This window comes from Euleptes europaea, chromosome 14 (assembly GCF_029931775.1).
Source record: "Euleptes europaea isolate rEulEur1 chromosome 14, rEulEur1.hap1, whole genome shotgun sequence".
In the NCBI taxonomy this organism is placed as follows: domain Eukaryota; kingdom Metazoa; phylum Chordata; class Lepidosauria; order Squamata; family Sphaerodactylidae; genus Euleptes; species Euleptes europaea.
The window spans coordinates 31,285,782-31,310,536 of record NC_079325.1 but is presented as its reverse complement, the minus strand read 5'-3'; the positions used below and the strand labels follow the sequence as shown (position 1 = coordinate 31,310,536).

At 42.0% G+C, this 24,755-nt stretch overlaps 1 protein-coding gene across 1 annotated transcript in view; it reads left to right on the top strand.

Annotated features, from left to right (window-relative positions):
• Nucleotides 1-780: 780 nt before the first annotated feature.
• SLC23A2 (solute carrier family 23 member 2) overlaps nt 781-24,755 on the top strand; it is a 45,426-nt gene continuing 21,451 nt past the window's right edge. Inside the window, exons 1-7 of the mRNA XM_056860284.1 lie at nt 781-931; nt 2,584-2,682; nt 8,468-8,584; nt 10,137-10,294; nt 17,414-17,502; nt 21,544-21,614; nt 22,824-23,005. Coding sequence (XP_056716262.1) covers nt 827-931; nt 2,584-2,682; nt 8,468-8,584; nt 10,137-10,294; nt 17,414-17,502; nt 21,544-21,614; nt 22,824-23,005 — 821 coding nt within the window. The 5' untranslated portion in view covers nt 781-826. The remainder of the gene's footprint in view (nt 932-2,583; nt 2,683-8,467; nt 8,585-10,136; nt 10,295-17,413; nt 17,503-21,543; nt 21,615-22,823; nt 23,006-24,755) is intronic.

Sequence of the window (24,755 nt, the reverse complement as noted above, 5' to 3'; positions counted from 1 at the left end):
TAATATTAACAAATGGATCATTTGTTTCCATCTTCTGACTTTGCCTGAGAATTGAGTCATCCTTGTTCATTCCCCCCCCCCTCAGGCCACCTATAGACAGTTTTAATTTCAATCATCCCAGGGTTGGACTGACTGCTTATCTGAATCCAGCTTTCTACTCTTGATTAGCCCCTTTGTCCTTGAAGAGTTTACGACTCTTGATTAGCCCCTTTGTCCTTGAAGAGCTTACAATCTAACTTCAACTATGAGAAAGTTAAAAGAGGGAGGAGAAAAAGAAAGAGGGGGGGAAATGTTCCGTTTAGTCACACTCGCAGTCATTATTTTATTTAAAGTGAATTCTAAGGGTTTACGCTGAAAGCTACAGAAAAAGAGGTATTTGTGCATCTAGGCATTACTCCTGTATACGGCTGAAGAAATATTTTGGATTCCTGTCGCTAGCATCAAAATAGGTTATTTGGATTTTCCAGCTGTGTTGTGAAGGGCGGGGATAGACAACAAGTGACTGTGTTCTGTGGGTAAAAGTTGCTAACTGGGAGAAGGTTTTAATATAATTAACTTGCTGTAACCTTGACTTGCACTGAGGTTAATAACTGAGTATTGTATCTGTCTCTTGTAGAATCAAACAGCAAAAACGCTTCATTGGTTTGTCTTTTCCATTTCTAGATACCATAGAAGCCACGATTACTTGCAGGACCTAATGATGCAGTGTGAATGCCCGTGATGCTCTTCTGAGGTGTTGGAGGTGTTATCCTTTTTCTTGAAAACTCCATCTCCTGAACTGCCAACTTTAGTAACTGCGTGAGTTTCCTGAGCATTTTGGGAAACAATGGGGATTGGCAAGAACACTACTTCTAAATCTGTAGAAACGGGAAGCCCAACAGAGGGCAAATACGAGGATGAACCGAAGCATCCTGCTTTCTTCACATTACCGGTAAGTAAAATACTCAGTTGCTCTCCTGTGGTATTGGCAGGGCTATTTGGATGGCACAGTATAAGCATAGGTGAAGTAAAAGGTCTATTTCGGCTTTAACAGTTGAACCTTAAAATGGTATTGTATTATTGAAGGGCTTTCCCAGATGCAAATTCAGCTGCTTTAAAATTACTTGTCAACCTGCAGCAAGATCCCTCTGCAGCACAGCTGGCCCCACTCTGTTTCCTTTTGTAGGGGGCAGTGATTTATCTGTAGATGGCTAATATTGGCAGGATCTCAATGAGGGAGCAGAGCCCTCTATATGTAATTTCCCTCAGTGACCCAAATACTGAAATTTTCAGTGTTGCCCTGTTTGTAGAGTTCAGTCACATTCCATCCAAGGTTTACGTGTTTCCTCTGAAATCTATACAGTTGCTTGGCTTGTTTGTTTAAAAGTTGCAATGTTAAATTGAATCTGTTGAAAGGGACGGTGGGAGTTGAAGAGAAAATAGTTCCATGGTTGAAAAATGAAATTGAGAACTCCTGATGAATTACTTCTCTTGAAAAGAAAACAGGCACAAATGTTCTGTTCAGTGACTGGATTATTCAAATGAACCTGCTTTTATCTTAGGGAGTGCAGTTGACTAGATAAGGGGTGGTGGTTATTGCATGCAGTCTTGAGGATAATGTTATCACCTTCCTTTTACTGCATTGCCTTCTGTCTTTGTATTCTACTTTCTTTTTTATGGTATGTCAGGCTTTAGACAGTTTTTCTTTGTTTGCATTGCTTTCCAGTTCTGAAATTCTAGTTGTACCGCACTGTTTATTGGACATTTTTGTTTGAATTGATTTTTATATTTTGTACCGCACTGTTTATTGGACATCTTTGTTTGAATTGATTTTTATATTTTGTAATCACCTTGAGTCTCTGAGAAAGACTATAAAGTAAATAATAATACATATTTTGACCTTTAATGTCACAGGTACAAAACCACTTAGAAATATTGTAATAAACTTAAGGTAATTTTGTTTGACATTTACCCTTCTCAGTTTAGAAGCATGGCTTTGCTAGCTACAGACATGCTAGCCTGATCCTACATGCCAAGATTTAGCTAGCGTAATAAGTAATAGGCTTCTTCACAAAGGCATTGTTATCCAGATGCCATTTACTGTACAAGCAGCAATAGCAAATAATGTGTATGTATGCTTTTTATTTGCCCTGACCTGGGTAGCCTAGGCTAGCCTGATTCCGTCAGATCTTGGAAGCTAAGCAGGATTGGCCCTGGTCAGTATTTGGATGGAAGACCACCAAGAAAAACCAGGGTCACTACACAGAGGCAGGCAATGATGACAAACCACCTCTGAATGTCTCTTGCCTTGAAAACCGTATTGGGTTGCCATAGTGAGCTGTGTCTTGACAGCAAAAAAATAATGCTTTTTACTTAATTATATTACCACACCCATAGGCATCAGTTGTACCAGCTGAAAGCTACAAGATGGTCAACCATTCCCTTCTGTGGTCTTCCAGTGACTGACTTTGTATAGTTTAACCCCAGTTTGGCAAATCATCAGTATATTGAAATGTTGTTTACTTTTTATTATAATGTATATTGTCATTCTAAAAGAGACATGTCCATAGATGTAGAATAATACATTCCTTCTCTTTTTTTTAGGTTGTAATAAATGGTGGCGCAACATCTAGTGGTGATCAAGACACAGAAGATACAGAGCTTATGGCAATATATACTACAGAAAATGGAATTGCTGAAAAGGTATCTTAACAGTGTAAAGTATAATTGGAGATGTCTTAACCAAATTAACTCTCCTGACTTGTTCAACTCAGGGTGCTCCTGTGACTCTGAAAGTACCCTCAGCTGGTCACTTGTTTTTTGTCAGAGGGGCCATTTAAGGACATATGAGAGCAATACATGGGTGAATGAGTATGTGAAGATGATGGGGAAGGGCTTAGAGCACACATGTGGCTCTTTGACGTGCTATATGCAGCTCTACTGAGCACTGTTCCCCAAGTGCCACCTGCCCCATTATTTAGGACAGAGGGCAAAGCCATTGCCCAGTAGGGCTTCTGACTGGTAGGTGGTTCTCACCTTGAAATGCTGAAGAGACTGGAGAAATGATTAAGCTGCAGCCCTTGCTGAGCTATGGGCCTTGTTGCCTGGGATGGAAGCAAAGGACCCGTCCTCTCCAGCAATCCCCCATTCTCTGCAGTCTCTGCACTCTCATCTCAGCCAGAGATTATACTTTACATCGGGAGGACAGCAACCTGGCCACAGAAAAGTGGAAGTAAAACCATCACTATGGCAACCACTTGGGCAAAGAGCAAGCAAGCTGACCCTAGTGGGGTGGTAGTGATTTTACTTCCTTTTCTCCACAGCCAGCTGTCTCCTAGGTTCCTTGGTAGTTACACTCTCTCCCCTGACCTACTGTGCCTTGTGTTGAGAGAGCAGGAAGGCCAAGAGGGAATCCTTTCCCTTCACTCCAGATACACAAGGGATGGCTAAGACTCAACAGTAGTGGGGAGAGTCATCTCTGCATGCTCAGAGGTCCTCTGGTAATCTAAAAGGTTAGAGTTATATATTTAATATGAATATGCATCATATATTATTGCATGTATATGTTTGGCAGGATAGTGCACCGAGCACACAATAGTCATGTAGCTCTTTCAGTTGAAGGTAATTGCGAATGTGGCTCTCCATGAGCGGCAGAGCGAGCACCATTGGCTTAGAGAATTGAGATGGAGTAACAGCTGAATAGCAGAGCTTTCAGTTACAAAGATGCATCTCTGAATTTTATACTCTGCTTTGTCGCAGTGGTTCAGGTTGAGTAGCATAGGGTTTTTTTTGGGGAGGGGGGTCCTTAACTTGGGTTACTAGATTTTTGATCAAAAAGAAAAATGGTTTCCCACTAATGTGGACCTGGATTGTTGAAGGGTTTTAATTGGTAAAGCTGATTCACATAACCATGTTAGTTGTATGAAACAGCAATTGTCACATGATAGTGTGAAATTTCCGTGAAACACCTGCTGTCACAGATAGAGTTTCCTTGCTATATGGAGTGTATCAACGACAGAAGGTAATATTTATTGAATGATAACCGTAGAAATTGGTAGTACCACCTTGACACAGTGTTCACATTTAACTTCCACTGCTCTATCCACAAGCAAGTATTCAAGGCAGTTAACAGTAAGAGAAAATTAAAACACAGTAAATATAAGAAAGCATGGTGGCACCATTGCCCCATTTCCAATCAGACTTTTAATCAACAGAGTTGAAGAGTGAGGTTTAAAAGCAGCAGGAAGAGTGTGCGTGCATGATTGCATGGGAGGGTGCTGTAACATACAGCTGTCTATCTCATGGGATCTCCCTTGATGCTCATGCTTGGAAGCTGCCTCATGCCTACTTTGTAAGTCTTTCTCCTCCTGATGCGGTGAGAGTCTTGCCTCGTATTCATATTTGCTGTCTGCTATGACTTAACTACTTTAGCCATAGTGGTGCCTAACACTATCTAAGCCCTTAGTTCTTCCTGCCCTTTCTTTCCTGAGGTTTGGCATTTCTCCTGGCTTGTTTCCCCTGCAATTCCTGACATCATCCCTGCCTTTTCTTAAGGCGCCAAGGCCAAGTCTCTAGATATGATAGAAGCTAGTAAAATACTCACAGATATTCCCCAAACTGTGCTGGCAGAATGAATTATGCTGCTCATGTAGTTTTTTTGTGAATGTGCTGAATTTGCACGTTCATTCCATATTTATCTTTTTGCAGAGTTGAAAATGTTTCAACAAGGATGGGGGATATAAAATGAAAGCAAATGTCATTTCATCAAGTTCATTTTTTTTCTGAACTACTTAACAGTTTTTTGCCATTATATTTTCCAACGTCCTTCAATAAAGAATCATGCAGGAACAATCTTTAAACAGCAGCTGAGATTTTCAGGATTCCCACGAGAAATGCGAGTGTGTAAAAGCCCCTTGAGTATTAGACGTTAACCACAATCCAGATGATCTGAAAAATTACTTTGCAGCTAATTTAGTGTTAACGCTGTGTCCTTTCCCGGTTGAGATGATCATTACTGCATACAAAGAGACTTAAATATAGGTTGTTTGACTTGAATATAGGTCATTCTTAGACTAAAAACACAAATTGGAAGGACTGAACTAGATATTTTTCATGCTATCAGCCATAATAATATACTAGTGGATCTGTGGGATTATATTACATTTGACATGATTGGATGTGCTGAGGTAAACAAACTGATATTCAGTCTTACAATATCAGCAATTGTCTAGTTGCAGGAAACCATTTTTTTTCATAGTCCATCTGTGAACATTAAGCTTATTCAGGAAGGCAAAATGCCTGAGCACTTTTATTCCTAATGCCACCTTTGTTTCAGGGATTAATTTTGGCAGCCAGGGAGTTGGAAGGAAAGCTATGCCAGCATTGGACCACCTAGATTACTTCTGAGATTGCTGCCTTCTACAATCATAAAGGGATTAAGTAATGGCAGCATGTGTAACTAATAGGATAAAGTTATACAACTGGGTTACTAGGCTGCAGATTCCAAAGCATATATTTTGACTGACTAATCTGCCTAAAGTAATATTTTTGCTTGTTCTCCAGTCCTTGACTCATAACACAAAACAGTCAAACACACATCCCCTGATCATGGGGCTGATGTTTCAGTGCTGGCTACATGCCTCTGGTAGTGGAAAAATTATTTCTGGACCCTTTTCTAATGGGTTATGGTGGGTTACAGTATCATTCTTACAATGGAACAGGGTCACCCAGATCTCAATCCTATCCGTTACACCATACTGACTGTACTTAAAGGAGGCTCCTTGTAGACTGCCTGATGATAGGACTGTTTTTAAGCAGCAGCATGAATTCATCCTGCCCAAATTTTGTTTGTGTGTGTCCTGGTTAGGGCAGAAGGTAGATATTCAGAGCTTTTGGGCTCGTCCATATTGAGGTGGTTAATAGTGCTGAAATCCAATGTAAAAACCATTGCCCCTTTTTCATGTAACTTTTGTTACTTGGGTTCCTCCATCATGGACCCTAAGTCAGGTCATGGGCCATGTGTAGTCCTACTCTCTCTTTGGCAATCTTTCGATTCCCATAGTTGAATACTGTTCCAGGATGACAGAGACTCACTAAAATCTCCTGAAAGTATTGTAAGAAATTTTATTTAGATTGGCTTTTGCCACCTAATGGTTATGGGGTGGAGGGTAGTTTTTAATGGAGCTTTTTTATTATTTTGATCTGTGTTTGGCATGTTTGCTCTCTTTGTTTCCTAATAGGAGGCAGGCTAGAAATCCATGCAAAGAATCCCTGCTGGTGTGATGCTTGCTTTCAGTCTTCTCCCTGTACCTGAAGACTCTGTAACCTTGAAACCCACTCAGCATGCGCAGGAGCTAAGTGCTGAGCCTTTTCCAGAATAAGCCAATCCAAATGAAAAATAACTCTGAGTAACGTGTCCACATAATATTGGCCTTTCTGACTTCACTCAATCCTAAACTCTGCTCAGAGTGTTTAATCCTTTGGAAGTTGGAACAGCTTCCAGCAGAGCTGTGGCCTCCTACTCAAAAGTCTGCACTCAAACCGCACCTGTGTTTGCTTCATTGTGCAAAAGGAGATCCTCTGAGATGGCAGGGTAGTTAAGAGAGAGACAGACAGACAGAAACTCCAAAGAGGAGTTTCCCTTTCTCCCAGCGTCAACCTTGATTTCAGTGTCTGTGTCCCAAGGCAAGAAAAAGCTGCATGCAATGAGTGGTAATGCTCTTGCAGTACAGAGACAGAGAGGAGCAGCTGCTTTCCTAATGCAGGTTGTGCACCCCCAAGGTTACCTACAATCCTCCTTCTCCTTTGAGAACTGTGACATTAGTGCAGTCAGGCACAATCCCACATGCCTTGTCCTTTGAATGCAGTAATTCCATGTGCACTTCTGGCAGTTTCAAACATGTCCTTGCAAAAGCTTGACTTGCCATGACCAAAATAGCCAGAGCCACAGGAAGAGTTTAAAAATGTGTTCTTAAAGCCGAGAACTGTCTGTTGGTTGCCTTTTACATAATTATTGGAATTCTTGTAGCATCTTTTATATGCCTTACCAGTAAATCAGTAATATCTGTTGCTTGACTTTTCATTATTTACCCTGATCCTAAACACAAGATTGGTGCGTTGAGAAGTGGGTCTAACAGAGGTAGAAAATTCACCCTACATAGTTTTGCATCTCAAGCAGTCATGAGGTTCTCATCAAGGTTGTTTTCTTTGAAGCAAAGTATGGATTAGGTCAGCACCTAATCTGTTATAAACCTTTCTTCCTGCAAGATTTGCCATGGGAAAATCAAGTATGTCCTTGTTTCTGAGTGTTGTTGCCAACAAAAAGTATTAAGTGGATTTTTTTGTTTCCCTAAGACTTTCCTACTTTTAAAATGATTTTATTTTAGTTGGCTCTTCATTTCTAAGGGTTTAAAAATGCTTCTGTGGCAAGGCTTTCTTCAAAGAATTAGCTTGTTCAGATCAACTGCATTAGCCTACAGATCTAAGGAAGGGCTCATCTTTAACCCCACCCTGCAGTAGGGAACCCACTTTTACTTTTTTCTTACACATTATTTTTGCCTTCACTGTATGTCTGTCCTGTCTAAAACTTTTTTCTCCCTCTCTTACTCATTTCTTCCCACTCCAAAAGATAGTGGTTGCCAATCTTTTATACATTTGCTAATTGTTCCTATGAATTTATAAGCAGCTGAACTACAATTGGCAGCTCTTGGTTTACTATGAAAGAATGGTATTGATGAACTCATTGAAAATATCTTGAAATATACACAGTTCAGCTAGCTATGTAGCTGTGTTTCCTTTCCTTTCATTAAATGCTTGATACTTGATTGCTGGTATTTTTACTTTCCAGCTCTGAAACATTTCTGCCATGATGAGAGGTAGAAACTTACTTTTTCCCTTAAGAAAACAATGCTTGGACCCCCAGTTTTCTTTTTCACAAAGGGTTGATCTCTCCTGTGTAGTGTGTAGTCAGATTTTACACTCTTCTGCCTCTAAAGGAACCCCAATTTAAGTCTGTCTTGATCCTCATTCAGCAATATTGAAAAAACCACATTAGTAAGCAGAATCACTGTTCTATATTGTGAAATCTGAGTCTCTTATACAATTTTAGCTGTTTGTCCCTTATTGACTTGTGTGGCTTGGTGATCCTTGCCATCTCCTCCTCTTCTGTGTAATCCAATAGGTCATCGTAATCTTCCTTTTGGCATAATCTTCCATGATTATATCACAAGCATAGAAATAAAGGCCTGCTTATATGAAAAGGCAAGAAATGGTTATATGAAAGAGGGAGAGAGAATTACGCATTCAGTGCAGCTGATCATTTTGAATGTTAAAAGCATTTATTTTTTAGCTATGTATATTGACACTATGTATATTGGAAAGAACAGAGACCTCGTCAAAGGCACCCTGGAAACCAAGTTGCATAGCACGCTGAATCTGAGTCGCTTCCTCTCCAACATTAAATGGTTATTGATTTATTTTTCCCCAACAGAGTTCTCTGGCAGAGACGTTGGACAGCAGTGGAAGCTTAGATGCACAAAGAACGGACATGATATACACAATAGAGGATGTTCCTCCCTGGTACCTCTGCATATTCTTGGGCTTACAGGTACATTTAGAAACATATAATGACAAAGGTACAGAAGTCTTAATTCTTTTAAATGTTACTCAGCAGGAAAGGAGGACTAAAACAGGCACCTGGCACAGAAATGAAAGATTGCAGTGCAGATGTTGGACTATAAATACCACTTATCTTCAGTTCTCGTTTACTGATCTTAATTACCAAAATGTGTTGTTGGGAAGATGAGAAGTCAGTTCTGCTTTCATGTCGGTTCACTGTAGCAACAAAGTATAGGTATACTGAAGCCTGAGCACTTTCCCCCCTGTTCTGCTCCTGGAACCAGGGAAGGCAGGGAAGCTTTTGTGCCTGCTGCTTAAATGAGAAGTATCTGCACTGTGTGTGAAAGGATTCAGGTTTCAAAAAAATCCCCAATGCAGCCTGTTTCTAGGTGCATTTAGTGCCAAAATTATAAATGTAAGCCATATACTCTGTTATACCGATAGCTGGTGTTACGCATTCCATAGCCCCAGGTTTTGCCCAAGAATCAGACATGGCCCCACAATGAGATAAAGTAAGATTTTGGGCATCCTTAAAGCTGACAGAGTGGAAGATGGCTTTAACCCATCAATGGAGCTTATGCAGGAGAACTTCCTTCACGAGACCCTTTGAAACAAAAGAAATTTTGCAAACATTTGTTTCAGTAGGACTGGTGCAGGATAACCTTCTGCTCCCTTGCCCTGGGAACTGGAGGAATTGGGGTGCTATTTGGATTTTCTGCCTTGGGATCTAAAAGTATTTTGAACTGCTCTGATGAAGAGAACCTTGTGTGGGTAGAAGAGATCCTAAGTATCAAACTAATCAAAGGTGAGGTAAATTAAGAGTTATGTATTACTTTGTAATTGTGCCTTCACTTTTTAGAACACCTTTCCAAAGTGTTTGTGCAGTACCAGTGAGGCTGCTGTAAGCTATTTATAAATGTAAGTTAATATGAGAATGTAAAGCTGACTTATACAGTCGGCACTGGTCGTTCTAGTTTACAATTGACTGTCAGTCTTCCCTGCTGCCCAAGATCCTTCTTACTGGATATAGCAAAGACTGATGACTGGGATGTAAAACATGTATTCAATCACTGAGCTGTGGCTCTTCCCCAGCGTCCGTGATAACCCCTTTTTTTGTGTACAATGCTTAGCTGCTGTCTTTTCTGTTTGCTTTGCCTTGAGTTCCAGCATTCTCTTTGACTCACTGGATGACTTGTGTACAGTTTAAGAACAATTCTTTTAAAAAATTGTTTGAAACGGAATGGAATAAAAATCCATTATTGCCCTTGTACATTATCAAGAACCTGTCATTAAATTATAGTAACTTTGAAGAATGATAATTTTTCCTCGTGAAGGGTTTTAGAATTTGGATGCAAAATATGGACATAAATTAACTTATGGGTGATAAATCAATAATTGAACGTAGTCTTAACATGATCAGGGTGTACAGTTTTTTTAAAAATCACTGCTTTGGAAAACTGCTCAGTGATCAGTTCTAATAACAAGCAAATGGGAGAAAATTATGTTGACTGTAAACAAGATTGCTCTTTTTATATTTGCAGCACTACCTGACCTGTTTCAGTGGTACAATAGCAGTGCCCTTCTTACTAGCAGATGCCATGTGTGTGGGATTTGACCAGTGGGCAACCAGCCAGCTGATTGGGACCATATTTTTCTGTGTAGGAATCACAACTTTGTTACAAACAACTTTTGGGTGCCGGTGAGTCTAAGAAGAATGTTTGATAGCTGTTTTGAAGATGTATATCTTTCTTTCTCTAAACACTTTCCAAACTGTGGTTAACACTTCAAAAGTTAGTACACCATTTTAAAAAACATCCACAAAAATAACTACCCCACCAGAATATTCTTATGACTCTATTCATTTGTGGCATATTAACAACCTAATTAGGATGGGATGGGTAGGATGTGGTCTGATTTCAAAAATGTTTTTCTGCCTGGCTGCAATTCAAAATATTAGCTTGAAATAACTAAATTTTCTCCCTAATGTGTATTGTTCTGTACTTGAGAATAAATGTTAAGGGATTTTAAAATCTTTGCGTTGCTGCACAAGGGTCAGATATAGGAAACACCCATATTATATTCCTCCTACATGGAACCAGGTAAAAAAATGTGAAATTCTTTGCATTAAGCAGTTATCTTCTTCCATGGTTCACATTTTTCCAAATAACATTAAATCTTCCCTTCAAAAACAATAAAGTATTCAGTATATTTCTTCATGAAACAAAATGTTCATATGCAGATAGTTGCTCAGTAGGATAAGGCAGGCAGATCTGTTTAAACAAATCAGTTAAGATGGTTGGGAAAAAATTCTCCTGAAGAACCCCCAAACCATGTGCTACACCCTTTTAATATTTTGCTTCAAAGGGTGTGCTTTCTGAAAGAAACATTGTCCTCTCACTTATCTTTGAGGGAAAATGCTTTGTCCTTCATTTTCTTTTCACATGTCAAAAATGCTGTTTCGTTTATCAAAGATCAAGGTGTGGAATTGTCAGCTAGAATTCTCAGAAAATAATTTGTTATTACTAGCAAACTTATTGTGGCATCCTTTTGAAAGATTTTGTTCTGTGTTAGTTGTAATTTAAAATGAACCAAATCTTAAGAACATCTTGGGTCAGAGTTATGCAAAACGGTTCTCATACTGTGAGGGGAAAGGCCCTTAATGAGACATGTAAGCTCTGCCAATGACTTCCTTCAAAGACCAACAAGATTTTCATGGTATAAGTTGTTGAGAGTCAAAGCTCCCTTAGTAAGATACCAATTTTGACTCTCAAAAGCTTGTACCCCAAAATCTTGTTGGTCTCTTGGGTGTTACCGGACTCGAATTTAGCTCTCCTACTGTAGACCTTCATGCCTACCCTCTGAAACTGACTTCCCTGTTTTAGTCACCCCCAACCAATCCCCAGAAGCCACACCCTTAACTCTATTCCAACAGAGTGCTGTTCAAATTATTTATATAGAATGTATTCCATTATGGAAAAAAGTAGGGATGCATCTGTGGAGTAACAGTGACAAGATAAACATCGTTGGCATAATTTACTGTAGTTGTGATTGTGCTGGATGTGGATACTGCTGCTTCTGAAGTGTCTTGGCTGGTCTTGGTAAGGAATATACATTAGAAGGGTGTCACGGGGGCCCCGGGCCTTTCTGGGTTTCTCCCCTGGAGGAGGTCTGGGCCAAAGGAGTCTCTTCAGCCTCAGACCAATCCGATGGAGAGTCAGAGCTTTCCTCTCCTTCGGTTGTAGCCAGGTTGTCTCAGGTTCCACACCCTTAGACAGCCTGCTTCTCTCCTCCCCAGCTGTTGATCTCTTCTGGCCTTAAATCCCCTTCAGGCCAGAGAGACCCCGCCCCTGTCCCACCCCCTGGAAGTCTGTATAAGAGCTGAGAGGCCCTGGCTTCCACCCAGCACGTGTTGGCCGGTCTGCTCACTCGCTTCTGCCTCGCCTGCACTCTCCCAACTCTCAGCTGTGCGGTGGGGCGGGGTGCTTCCAGGAGCGTTGTTTGGGCTAGTGCTGGGCCCGATAGCTTCGCTGCCGCTTCAGGCGAGGTGGCAGCGTTATCAGCTCCTCCTCCGCCATCTGCGGTGCCTGCGGTTTGCAGCCCCCCGATCTTCTGTGGCTCTTTCCGCGCCGCTCCTGATGTCCCCCAACCTCTCCACACCGGTAAGAGAAGCGGCTGGGCGGGCTGCTTGGAGGCCCGTCCTGGGACATAGTGCCACTTTTAGAAAAGCTGGACATATTGGGTTGAATGCTACTCCCCTCCTTCTTAAAGCCCCCAACACACATGACTTTTGTCCATGCAGACTGATTCCCAGCATAGACTTTTTCATGGTCAAAAGGAACCCCCTCTTCCCTTTCTCATCAGTGGAAAAGCTGGTTGAAGTAAACTCAATGTTAGTACATTTACACTTTCCTGGAAGTAAGCCCCATTGAATTAAACCTGAGTAGGATTCTGTTTAGGATTGCTCTCTTAGACGTTGTCCCAAAAGAGAGTAAACTACCGTATTGTCTGGCATATAAGACGACTTTTTAACCCAGGAAAAACTTCTCAAAAGTCGGGGGTCGTCTTATACTCCGGGGGTCGTCTTATAGGGCGGGTGCTGAAACTTCCAAGCCGGACTGGAGAATCTGCCTGGGGAGCCGCCTCCGCTCTGTCCATGTCCGCCGGAGGAGGGAGGGGAGGCGAGCCCGGCGAGGGTGCTCGCTGCCCTGCTGGGAGTCGGAGCCAGGCGCGCCGGGGCGCACAGAGGGAAGCGCTCAGCCGCGCTCCGGCGGCGGCGCAAGGCAGGCTGGCGGCCGGCTGGCCGGGGCTGGGACGGCCGCTCTCCCCGCATCCTTCTCCGCCTCCTGGCTTCCCACTCGCTCCGGCATCGCAACTGCAGCCGCGCTGCGCTCCAGCCCAGACTGAGGGTGGTTCGGGGCTGAGCGAATGCGGGCGGGCAGGCTGCGCACTCCTCCTCCTCGGCCCCCCCTGCCTCCCTCCCTCCCCGCCTGCGCGTTGGTGCGTCTGGCTCCGCTCTTGCAGCGCGGCAAAGAATATGACCAACTCCCCAGGCGGGGCTCTTCCAGGAACAGGCGCCGCCTCCCCCCGGCCCGGCTCAGCTCCCGGCCCTTGAGCAAAAGGCGAGCGAAGGGGGGCGGCAGGGGAGTGCGCGAGGGGCGGGCCTCGGCTGCGGAGGAGTATATCTCAAACTCTATATTTTAACTGGAAAAGTTGGGGGTCGTCTTATACGCCGGACAATACGGTATTCTTGAATTACTTTTTTGGTTATGGAGCCATGTCACCCTTTCTACAAATAAAAGATACAAATATAAAAGGAAACTAATAGGAAAAGCAACATATGTAGTGGTGTAATCGTGAACCATATTCAAGGCAATCAGAAAAGAGTCCAAGTCTTATGCCTTGTTCAGTTCACACTACATGATACCAAGAGTAACAAGCTTCCTGTTCTTCATTAACTGTAGTGAATCAAGTGAACGAAGTCCATGTTCACATAAGTATTTCTTTATTGTTGCAGTGATACACTCTGGAATATTCCTTTCACTAATCAGGCTCCCCTTGGCCAGTGTTTTTTGTTTCTGCACCAACTTGTCTCCTCTCATGGGGGTCTTTGCTTGTTCTAGGCTAGAACGTATAATTACACTATTCCCTCAATTCCTGCTACCGCTTTCCCTAACAGCCCTCACAGTTCTGCTATTATTTCCCAGTCCATCCTGCTCCAGCTGCCTGCCGCAAGCATCTACTTTTCCTCTTTTCTTGTGTGTGGCTTCCTCCCTCCCATGATATGGCATTATTTGTGTTTTGGTACTAATCATGGGTCTTAACAGCTAGCACTTCCCAATAAAGTTAACAATGTCACTTAAACTTCTTCATTCATGATTAGTGTTAAGACCACCATGGAGGGGCATGTCATATGCATCCACAACATGCTCTTGGAATGCTCTTTATTCTCTTCTTTTTCTCTTTAAATGAAATGATTAAGCACTTAAGAGATCAAATTTCACCAGGACAAAAACACTTTAATACTAGATTCAGTCATTTCTTGGAGAAGTTTTAGCAATCTAGTAGCCATTCTGATTCTAAAAAAAACAGGCTGTTTATTAATCCAAAGTCTTTAAGAATCCAGAGGAGTAACTCACATGGTTTAGAAAGCTTCAGTACATACCTGAAATTGTTCCATGTCACAGAACTGTGGTGATAGTTTCACCAAGTAGCTGATAATACCAGGCTATAACAGAATGTGAACCATAATAATCTGTATTTTAGTGGGTTCAAATAAACGTTAAGGATTGCTCTTCTTAATTATTTGAACTCAATACATGCAATAGTGGAAGTACTACCGTGCTGAAATTTCATGTACTTTGTTTCAGATTTTTCTTTTTTAAAGCTCAAAGTGTATCCCATCATAGAAAGCCTTATATGAAATCTTATTTAATAATATATGAGCTCTAAACTTTTATCGAATTCCATTTGTGAAGTTATACAGATCTATTGGGTGATCAAGTAACAAAGTAAGCAAATGGGGTTTGTTTTATTTTTGTGTGGGCAGACGTATGCAGGCAATGGCCACAGTGTTATGATGACTGTTCAGGATTTCTGATGCATGATTGAACTGTTTGGGTTGGATCTAGTACTCTGCTCATGCAAGGATAAGAGGTCTTCCCAGCTTCGCCCTCCTCCCCAGCAGTTCCTTCTAACCCTGTGAAAGTTGATTCCTAGGGTTGTTGGGACCATATGAAGTAATAGCCACATAGATTCATGGGCAGCAGTGAGATGGGAAAAGGGGGCAAAATCATTCCCTTGTCCTTCTTCTGTCAGCAGAGTTAAGAGACAGGAGGGGCAATTTCACCCCCCCTCAGCATCCTCACTGCGGCCCGCTGACCTGTATGACTGTTGGTCCACACAAGTCACACAACTCTTGGAATTAACTTTCTCCAGGAATAAGGGGACTGTGTGGTGTATGGGTGGGTGGGGGAGATCTGTGACTTTCTTTGTTTTCTCATGTGGATCGGTGGATCCAGCCTTTTGAAAAAGGAAGAAATGCAATTGTTAAGCCTGATCTTTCTAATGTCTCCTGAAAGAATTTGCAGCAATAGAAACAGGTACACAGTCCTATAGAATGCCTGTGGGTATCAGCCTTGATGATTCCAATAAATGAGCTCGTATACTGCACTTGATCTTAGCCAAAAGGCCGAGAAGCAATTGCTATATTTAATCTTTTTAATCAATGTTAATCCTTTTGTATATCTGCTTTGCTGGTCAATGATCGTAATAAATTGAATTGACAATTGAGCTCATATACTGAATGGTTTAGTTTAACTGGTGGGTAACAATGAAACAAATCATTTTTTTATTTGATGTGGATGAAATAGCAATCTGGAAATCTTTTCTGAACACTCATAATGTGATTTCATTTTTCAATAATGTTTTTAATTGCATCAGTTTAATTAGGGGACTTTTAGAAAGGTAGAATAATGTGTACGTGAGGGAGAAGTGCAGCAGTTTACCACTAACTTTGCCACAGGCGCAACACGTTGGCCAACAAAACACCCATGAGATTGAATCATCCACTCTGTGTATCTCTGCTTTGTTTTTACTAGGAATAAAGTTCAGATTGTTCCTGTGTTAGACGTTAGACACAATTCAGTGTTCCTGTAATTTGTATCAACAAAGCTACTTTCTTTGCTAAAGGCTTTTGCGTTGTCCTTACCTGTATGATATGTAAAAGTGGGTAGTCTGTGGGTCGCTCTTCCAAAAACCAGGCTTGCAGCTTACCTCCTGTGCAAGCATGTATATAACAAAAACATAAGGGATATTTTGCCAAAGCAATGTGTGTTACAAAATTCGCCTTCGGACCTCATGTACATTTACATTTAGAAACACCCTGGTGAGGTCATAGATTATAAACTGTGGTTTATTGCAAATGCAGTTTATAATATTCCGGATACATACTCTAACTCCTAGAACCCCAATCATCCAGCCGCCCCATGATTCAGGACTTTCTGACCTCAATATACCTTACTAACTGCTACCACCAAAAGATCTTACTGGGTTTGAATCAGTACCAGTACAGATCGAGGCTGCTTCTGGTTAGCCCCTCTGCTTACACGTGTGCTTGGGGGAGGGAAGAACCTTGCCTTTTCCCATCTTCCCTTTTCTCTGTGTGTGCTGTCCGTTTCAGCACCTTTTCCTTCCAAGAAGGCTAAATTTTTGGGTCCCCAATAGTTCTCTTCCCCAAAACCAGTCATTGGTTTTTTAAAAAGGTTTATTCACTAAGCATACACTGATATTTGGGAACAATCTATAGACAGATGGAATTATTATTACAGAGTTCTGGTAAAACAAAAGAAAATACAATTGCTAGCTGGGTCTACTTTTAGTACTTAAGCATCCTTCTCCGTAGGGATGGGTTTTGAGTGCACCTCTTTTTGGAAAGCTGACTGAGGCTTGTCCAAGGAGTTGCTGGAGACCTAAGTTGCCTGAACATGCCTTGTATGTGTCTTGAACAGGCCACAAATCTTGAACAAAAACCTGCCCCTCAGGCTTCCTTATTTATGGGGTTTCCCTCTGGTTTGGGTGTTCCATCTCTGGGCCAGCCAGAACTTGGGGTATGGATTCAGAATTTCTTTCAAGAAGATTTTTGACCAGTTCACAAGTAGGCTAAAGGAGTTTTGCACTCTTCACCAAAATTATTGTCATAGGCAAGTGGAGGGCTAGGTGCAGAGAAGTGAAGACAAGGAGTGCTTCCTTAGAGACAGTGGCAGGATGACCAAATGGTCTGAATTGGTGTTTTGATTCTACTTCTCATCTTCCCCATCTATCAAAGTAAGACTGTCAATGTACTTCCTGGAATGCATTTGGGATTATCCATAACTGTTCCCACTTTGCTGGGTGGGTAGGGAGGGGAATTGTAATAATGGCTTGTCCACCAAGTTATTCTGAAGATGAGCTGGAACTGGAATTCCTTCCTCATTCCGTTTACTTTAACTCAGTGGCACTATTGCCATTTCTAGTACTTGCCTGAATCAAATACTAAAATGGTTCTTATCCCCAGCCTACTATACCACTGAGCAAAGTTTGTTTACTTATGTATCTGTTAAAATAGTTATACCTTACCTTTCCTTAAGGCTCAGGTTTGCAGCCTTCCCCCCACTTGTGTCTGTTCTGTTGGAGGAAGGCTCCTTATGCTGGAGAGAGGCTACTTAGAGGATGGTTGGATCCACCCCACTGTTTTATCCTTTTCCTCATACCCACAAAAAAGATTTATGTAAAGATTATGACATTGTCAGGAAAATATTTTTCTTCGTCTTGCTTCCCTTAGGTTACCTTTATTTCAAGCCAGTGCTTTTGCATTCTTGGCTCCAGCCAGAGCGATTCTGTCCTTGGACAAGTGGAAATGCAACAACACAGGTAGGCAGACTCCAGAAGAGTAATCATGTTAGTCTGGTATTTTTTCTTTTTCTTTTGCTCTGCCTTGTGACACCTTAAAAACGAATGGATTCATTATGGCATAAACTGTGGTGAACTAGAGCCTTTTAGTCCACAGCAGCTTATGTCATAATAAATTGGTTGATCTTTGAGGTACCGCAAAATTTTGTTTTTTGTTTTCTTTTAGAGGTAAACAAAAGTGTTGAACCCTGTATTTAATTTAAAGTTGGAGTTGAAATGGATGAAAGTTGTCCCTTTGGAAATTAATGGGCTTAGATGGGCATAACTCTGCATAGGATTACATTGTTAGTCTGATTGTTTTATTAAGATTGTGCTGGATTTCAGAAGTATCTGGAATTCTTGCGGACTTACCTCCAGGCTAGAAAGACCCCCATGCTGAGCCTCATCACAACCTGCCAGAGCAGCTTGGGCTTGACCCTGGCAGGCAGGGGCAGCCCTGCTCCTGAGCATTGTTTGTTTGTTGGAAAAGCAAAATGGACATCCCCCACCCACCAAAATAGTTCTGTACCAGTCATTTCTATCCTGCAAGAGGTGTGTCCGCTACTCATCAACATACTGTGGCTAAATTCGCTCCAGTCGTTTGGTGGCATTTTCTATAAAATGTTTACTTTTACCGTTTTGACTGTGAAAGCCCATCTTATTTCCACAGAACAGAGGCTCCTACTGTCCTTTGCAAACTGCAGTAATCTGAATGCATTTGGGCAAGTTTAGACAGCAGGAGCCTGATATCTACCTGGTAGACACTATTGTGTATATCAATTCTTTTTCTGGCACCCGTTGATGTTAGCTGTATTGATATAACAAGGTAAACAAGTCAAGTAGTGCAGAAGTACTTCTGGAAAAGAACTGGCACACGTGGTTGACTGGAGGCTGGGAACAAATCTCTTGCTTTAGAAGAGGTTGTATTGCAGTCAATTTTAAGACTGACTGCACTTTCACAATCAAAGCTGTCCTGTAAGGAGCTTGAGTTGCAAGGGTTTTATTTATTTATTTATTTGTTGGCCTTTCCTGAAAGTGCTGCAGTTTGAAAAAAACAGAACAGTATTCCATAGGGGTGGAAATTATGGGATGGCGTTAAAAGAGCCTAAAAAGTCATGTGATTGTTTGGGTTTTCCTTTTTCATTCCGGAATGTAACAAAGACCTGTTAAGGTATAGAGTAGAATAATGTTTTAATGCATAATTATCAAGCTTTGATGACTTGAGATGTCTTGGTGTTGGTGGTTTTGAACCTCTCTTGTAATCCAAATATTTGTCAGGTTCCCCAAAAATTACAAATGAATATTAAAGTCAGTTGTGCTTAAACTGCTGAACAGATGGTAGTTCATTACTATATGCAAAGTGTGTTAAGGTTATTGCTTTAGCTTCCATGCAACATCCCTGTGAGCAAAGCTCTTGCTCCTGTTTTACAGCAGGCAACTGAGGCGTTAATACATGATTTCTCTAAAGCCCAGTATTGAGCTGTTGTTCAAGTCCAGCATTACACATTGTGACATTCTGGTTCAGATGTCACTCAACAGCGCCATAGTAAGCGTCATCCTATGAGAAGGAGTTTCCTGTAAGCAGCTAAGCATTTCTTGAAGATGTTTCCAGTCATATTATCTTTCTGATCTTTATTTAATAACTGACTTTTTGTGTGTTACCCAGGAAATGTCCCCCCCCCCCAACTTTTTTTTGCTCTGTTGGGAAATTGAGCATTTCCCAAGCAGTCTCATTCATGTCTCCTGTTATAATATAGAGGCTTGTGTATAGCTGCCAGCCCTTAGCCATAGAACTCCCTCAGACAGGTCTGACTGCTGTAATTGTTACAGGCCTTTCAGCTCCATTCACAAACTAACTTGTTCCAAAAGGTCTGGGCAGAGCAATACTCAAGGAGGGGGTGAATGCGAAACTGGCACTAACGCTGGTGCAGGGCCAGTTACGCCAGATCCAGGGAGTGGCGGGGCAGTGCGAGGCAGGGGCACCGGCGGAGCATCGCCGGCAGCATATCTCCACCCCCACCCCCGAGAGTGCCCCCTTTGGTGCTAGCAGAAAGCCCTGTTCTCAGTGGTGGGGCTGGCTTTAGTCAGCTCCCAAAGCCTTTTCGCCCTGAAAACACTCCCTTTTGCAGGTGCAAACTTGTGCTTGCTAAAATCATGGTGCAGCCCTTTGAAATCCTATGAAACGATTTCATGGGGTTTTCTTAAAAATAGCATTTTTGGCTTGCTGTTCCTCGAACGCCCACTAATCCCCCCGCCCTGGGGGGAATTTAAAGGTTTACCTTGAGTATTAATTGTTTTGATTTTTAAAATGCAGTTGGATGTTACAGTTATCTGCAAGTTGCCTTGAGCATTCTATGAATGGAAAGGTGGCTTTTAAAAAGTCTAAATTTAATAAGTAAGACACATTTAACCTGGGGGGCGTTTGGTAACTGGCTAGATGCTAATTTTCAACTTGGTACATGGTCAGGAGAAACAGGGTAGTATTTATTGTCGAAGGCTTTCACAGTCAGAGTTCATTGGTTCTTGTAGGTTATCCGGGCTGTGTAACCGTGGTCTTGGAATTTTCTTTCCTGACGTTTCGCCAGCAACTGTGGCAGGCATCTTCAGAGTAGTAACACTGAAGGACAGTGTCCTTCAGTGTTACTACTCTGAAGATGCCTGCCACAGTTGCTGGCGAAACGTCAGGAAAGAAAATTCCAAGACCACGGTTACACAGCCCGGATAACCTACAAGAACCAAGGGTAGTATTTAGCTCAGCATAGATCCCAGTCACTCCACAGTGATCTCGGAGTAGAAACCCTGCTTCTCAAACCTGTGGTGATACAAGGATAAAAGAAGAACCTCAAAGCAAGTATCTGATGTAATAGATTACATTTTCTAATTTTCTCTGTACAATTAGATTTGCATACTTTGGTGGCAGACCCTGTTTTGTTCCTTTTTGCTTAGAACTCCAGACTTTTCTGGGCCTAGATTAGACTTGAATATGCATTATTGTGTCTTTAATTGCTGCACAATAGGTCAAATAGCCTGACTTGATAAACTGTAATGATTGCATTCCTGCATGTCTTGGGGAAGAGCTACTGTGTCTAGATATGTGGAGATTAAGCAATCGTAAATATAGAACTTTTTTTGTTTATGAAAAGAACCGTTGTTCCGTCTCCTTCGACCATTTCTAACCTTCATCGGGCATCAGATGGGGGTTGCTGCTTAGTCTAGCCAGCCAAATTAATTAGTGACAAATTTGGAGACAGACTGTACAAAAGTCAAGTTATCTGTGCTGTGAAACTATGCAGCTCTCAAGTGGCTCTGTGCTTCTTCGTGCTGGTTGGGGTTACCCACTCAAGTTGAATTCCTCAAGGACTAACCGCTAATATCACATAATGTGCAGCATTTGTGGTTCGTCTTTGAAGAATGCAGCTTTAGCACAGTAAATATCCTGTTGTGAGTTTCCTTACAGAACTTGTGAGGAAGTGTGAGGACTGTATGATTAGGCTGCTGAGAATAGTATTAGACCCAAATGAAGAGGGGGAGCAATGTTCATCCTATCTACTTGGAATAAGACAACAAAATAGCTGGGTTAAAACTGCTGGAAGGTAGATGGAATCAGCTGCAGAAGCAGTTAATGTGAATGTAAGAATTACCTGTGCCTGCCAGCAGTCCGTTCCCAACAGCTAGCCTCTAGCTGGCTGCTTAGAAGCAGGGCACAAAGGGGGTGAATTTCCCTATTGCTTGTGCCCAGCATCTGGTATTCAGAAGTAGACAGATTCTAGTATTCCGTTTTATCTGTCGCTGAAGTTCTGTAATCACTCCTTCCTTGGAAGTTTTCAAAGGAAAAGTTGAAGTTGTTTTAGGCAGAATGCCCATACTAGTAATGCTTTCGGGCTCAAGGCTCCATTGGGTCCTTTTCCTGTTCTGTGATTTTTAATGTAGAAATCAGCAGGTGGGGAGGGAAAGATTAGACTGTCTCAAAATATTTAATTTTATGTTGCCATAATGAAAAGTGGTTTTTTTTACCCCTCCAAGCTATAACGGTTACAAATGGAACGACAGAGCTGCTGCACACAGAACATATCTGGTATCCCAGGATACGAGAGGTAACTTACAGAGTGTATTTAATACGCCGTCCTCCCTTCAGTGAGCAGTTCTCATTTAGACACCCAGCTGTTCCAGAATTGCTAAAATTGTCACATTCTTTCCTTGCTGCCCTTTGCATGTGGCTTTCTCTGCAGTTTCACTGTGTAGATTTTTAACCTTTTCTGTGTGTTCATTGGCGGCTACAAAGCCTCAAATCCCAATGAATTACACTACAATGTTGGTAAAACCATGCAGTCTCATGTCAGAGACTTGACGTTCTGCATCTTGCAACATGTACAGCTGGTTAAAATGAGTAATAAGGTATTTTCAAATCCTTGGATGTTCTTAGATGGCAGTGCAATCAACTGGTTTGCAGAAAAATAATCAATATTTAGTTTTCACATGTCCCCCCTCCCCCGAAAGCCAGGTACAGTTGGAAAGAGCAGCTAGCTTTTCCAAAACCACACCTTAACCGAGCTGCTCAGTTTCTCCTTCCTCTCTAATATCTAATCTTTAGATACAAATGCCATTTGTCTTTTAGACCCCACAGCAGTTGTCTCATTACAGGGGGAAAAATAAGCATAGACCCCGATTCACACGTGTGTCATGGAACTTTTCTCCCATCCCATTGCTTTGGGCTGCCAGTTGTTCCTAATTTAAAACATCCCCTCTCTCTTCCCCATCTTCAAACCGTAGCTCCATCCTGCCAAGAGGCCTGCAGCCAAGGGGGGGCTGGCAGTCTCCTGAGACCTCTGCGCTGCTCTATGCCAGCTTCTAAGGAGCACATGTGACCAAATGCATCATACACTCTGCCCCTAGGAGCTAAGAGCATCACCTCCGTGGCGCCACCAGCCCTTGCCGGTTCGATCTCAGAGCTTTAAAGGTTAGCTTGGAACCCAGGTCTTCCTGTATGACAGTGTGATGTGCTGTAGACACAACTGCCAGAGTGGCCTAATAACCCTGTTGGGTATTAAACCTAAGCAATGTGCTTAAGCAGTAAGAGGGATCAAGTTGGTAACCTTCTCTATTGAACCCAGAATGTACCTCTGAACATCACACATATTCTTTAACCTGGAAGACTTGCTGCTTAAGCACTGCGTTGAATGACACGTACTATTGTTTGCATAGTCACTGAATTCTTTTGACTTGCAGTTTATGACCCACTTGAAAATCCCCTCATGATTAAAAAAAATTCTAACATCTATTTCTTTTTTTCTCTGTGTGTTCAGATCCAAGGTGCTATTATCATGTCATCTTTGATAGAAGTGGTGATTGGGTTTTTGGGCCTGCCAGGGGCACTCCTGAGCTACATTGGGCCCCTGACCATCACGCCAACAGTGGCTCTCATTGGGCTCTCCGGTTTCCAGGCTGCAGGGGAAAGAGCTGGAAAACACTGGGGCATAGCCATGCTGTAAGTATTTGTGGTATTTCAGAGGCTGATGGCCAAACCGTATGTGCCTTTCAGCCACTTCACTAGGGCTGGCTGCATGTCCTGGGTTTTTCTTGCAACTGGATGTATCACTTGATAAGCCTGGGCATAGGAAACTGCCAGCATCTGTCACCACCGATTGTTAATTCCTTGCCCCTTTAGCACTGTATCTTGAAGTGGAAGAATTTCCAGAATGGAGGTGATTTGCATGGCTCTTCTTGTTATTATTCTTTTAATTTGGTTTTTAAAAAATTGAATACTGTCTTTCCAAATGCTCAAATGCAGCTGCTAACAATAATAAAATGTAAATGAAGATGTACTAAAAACAAAGACCACCCACTATGTTGTATGTTAAAACTTAAGGGACAGAGAGAACCAAATGGTAAAGCGGGTGCCCTATGGCAAAAGTAGTATATCAGGGGTAACTCTAGTGATCGTGATCAGGTTTATTGTCTGCGACAGAAGGCCATCACAATCCACCATACAAAACATTAAAATAACATAAAATAACTTTAAAAGTCTGACCCACAAGAAACTAGTATTTAAATACGTTACGTTCCCTGATTAGAAACAGCTTTAGCTCGGATTTTCTTAGCTGCTAAAGCAAAGAGTGACACTTTGTAGATAACGATTGGCATCTGATAGGAGAAAGAGCAGCTTCTCTGAATTTGGAGAAAGGTTTAGGCCCTTTAGAATCGCTCTGAGGAATTTAAGTCTGGGCTCTTTGTAAAGAGGACAGAATAAGGTGTAATGAGTTAGGTCCTCTGGAGCGGCTCCACAAATACATAGGCAAGAGGCCCATGGTGTTCAGAAGTAACGTCCAGCTATCCAAGCTGTTGGCATGGTTTGAAACTGGAGGGAGGTAAAAGCTATTCTGAGGTTATGATACTGAGCAGGTATGAAGTGATATTGGAGGTAACTCTGGGGAGTCCTTTGCCTTGCAAAAGTTACTTCCAGAGGTGGCACAGCACTGGTAGTGCTTGGCTGTGACTGTAATACCATCAATGGGGGTGCTTGGATCCCTCTGTTCATTTATACCCGCTCCTATTCATGGTAGTAGCTAGCTGCTGCTGCTAACTACTAATACTTGGTCATGCAGACCGTCTGGGCAACAGCTGCAGAGCTTTACTGTCATTGTTATACTTACTGGAAAAAAATGATTACATATGTGAGGCCTGGGGCTGGCAATTTACATACAAGAGTGGTGTCGTATTCATATGTTCAGAAGTACAGCAGTGTATTTCATAAAGCCTCCCCTGATTTTTATAAGCATTCTTGATCACTAGTAGATTCATAGTCTAGTGGAAGGAATTTTGATTTGGGACATAACTTGTGTGCATTAGAAGTGTATGTGATTACCAGAGAAACCTGTGTCAAACTTTTTTTTTAATTGTCTAAGGCTCAAGTTGCCCTGTCCTTCTCTTTTGATGAGTCTTGTGCTTAGACTGAATAACAAAAAGAAGAAAAGAAATCTGTTTATTTGGTAACAGATCAGATGTTGCTTCTGTCTTAGACCTGTGCTTGGAGGAGTTTTTCTCAGACACATTACTTGCAAGGAAAGGTAGATGGGAGGGTTTATTTGGCTGAAGAAGGCTGATTGCGATTCTGCCAGTCCTAAATCACGTCAGGCCACTTTTACCAGGACAGCTTTGGCAGGGGGTCTGGCAATCTGTTTGCAAAGAAAGAATTTCTTACCCAAGACAAGTCACTAGTTGCAGGGCTCTGACAAGTG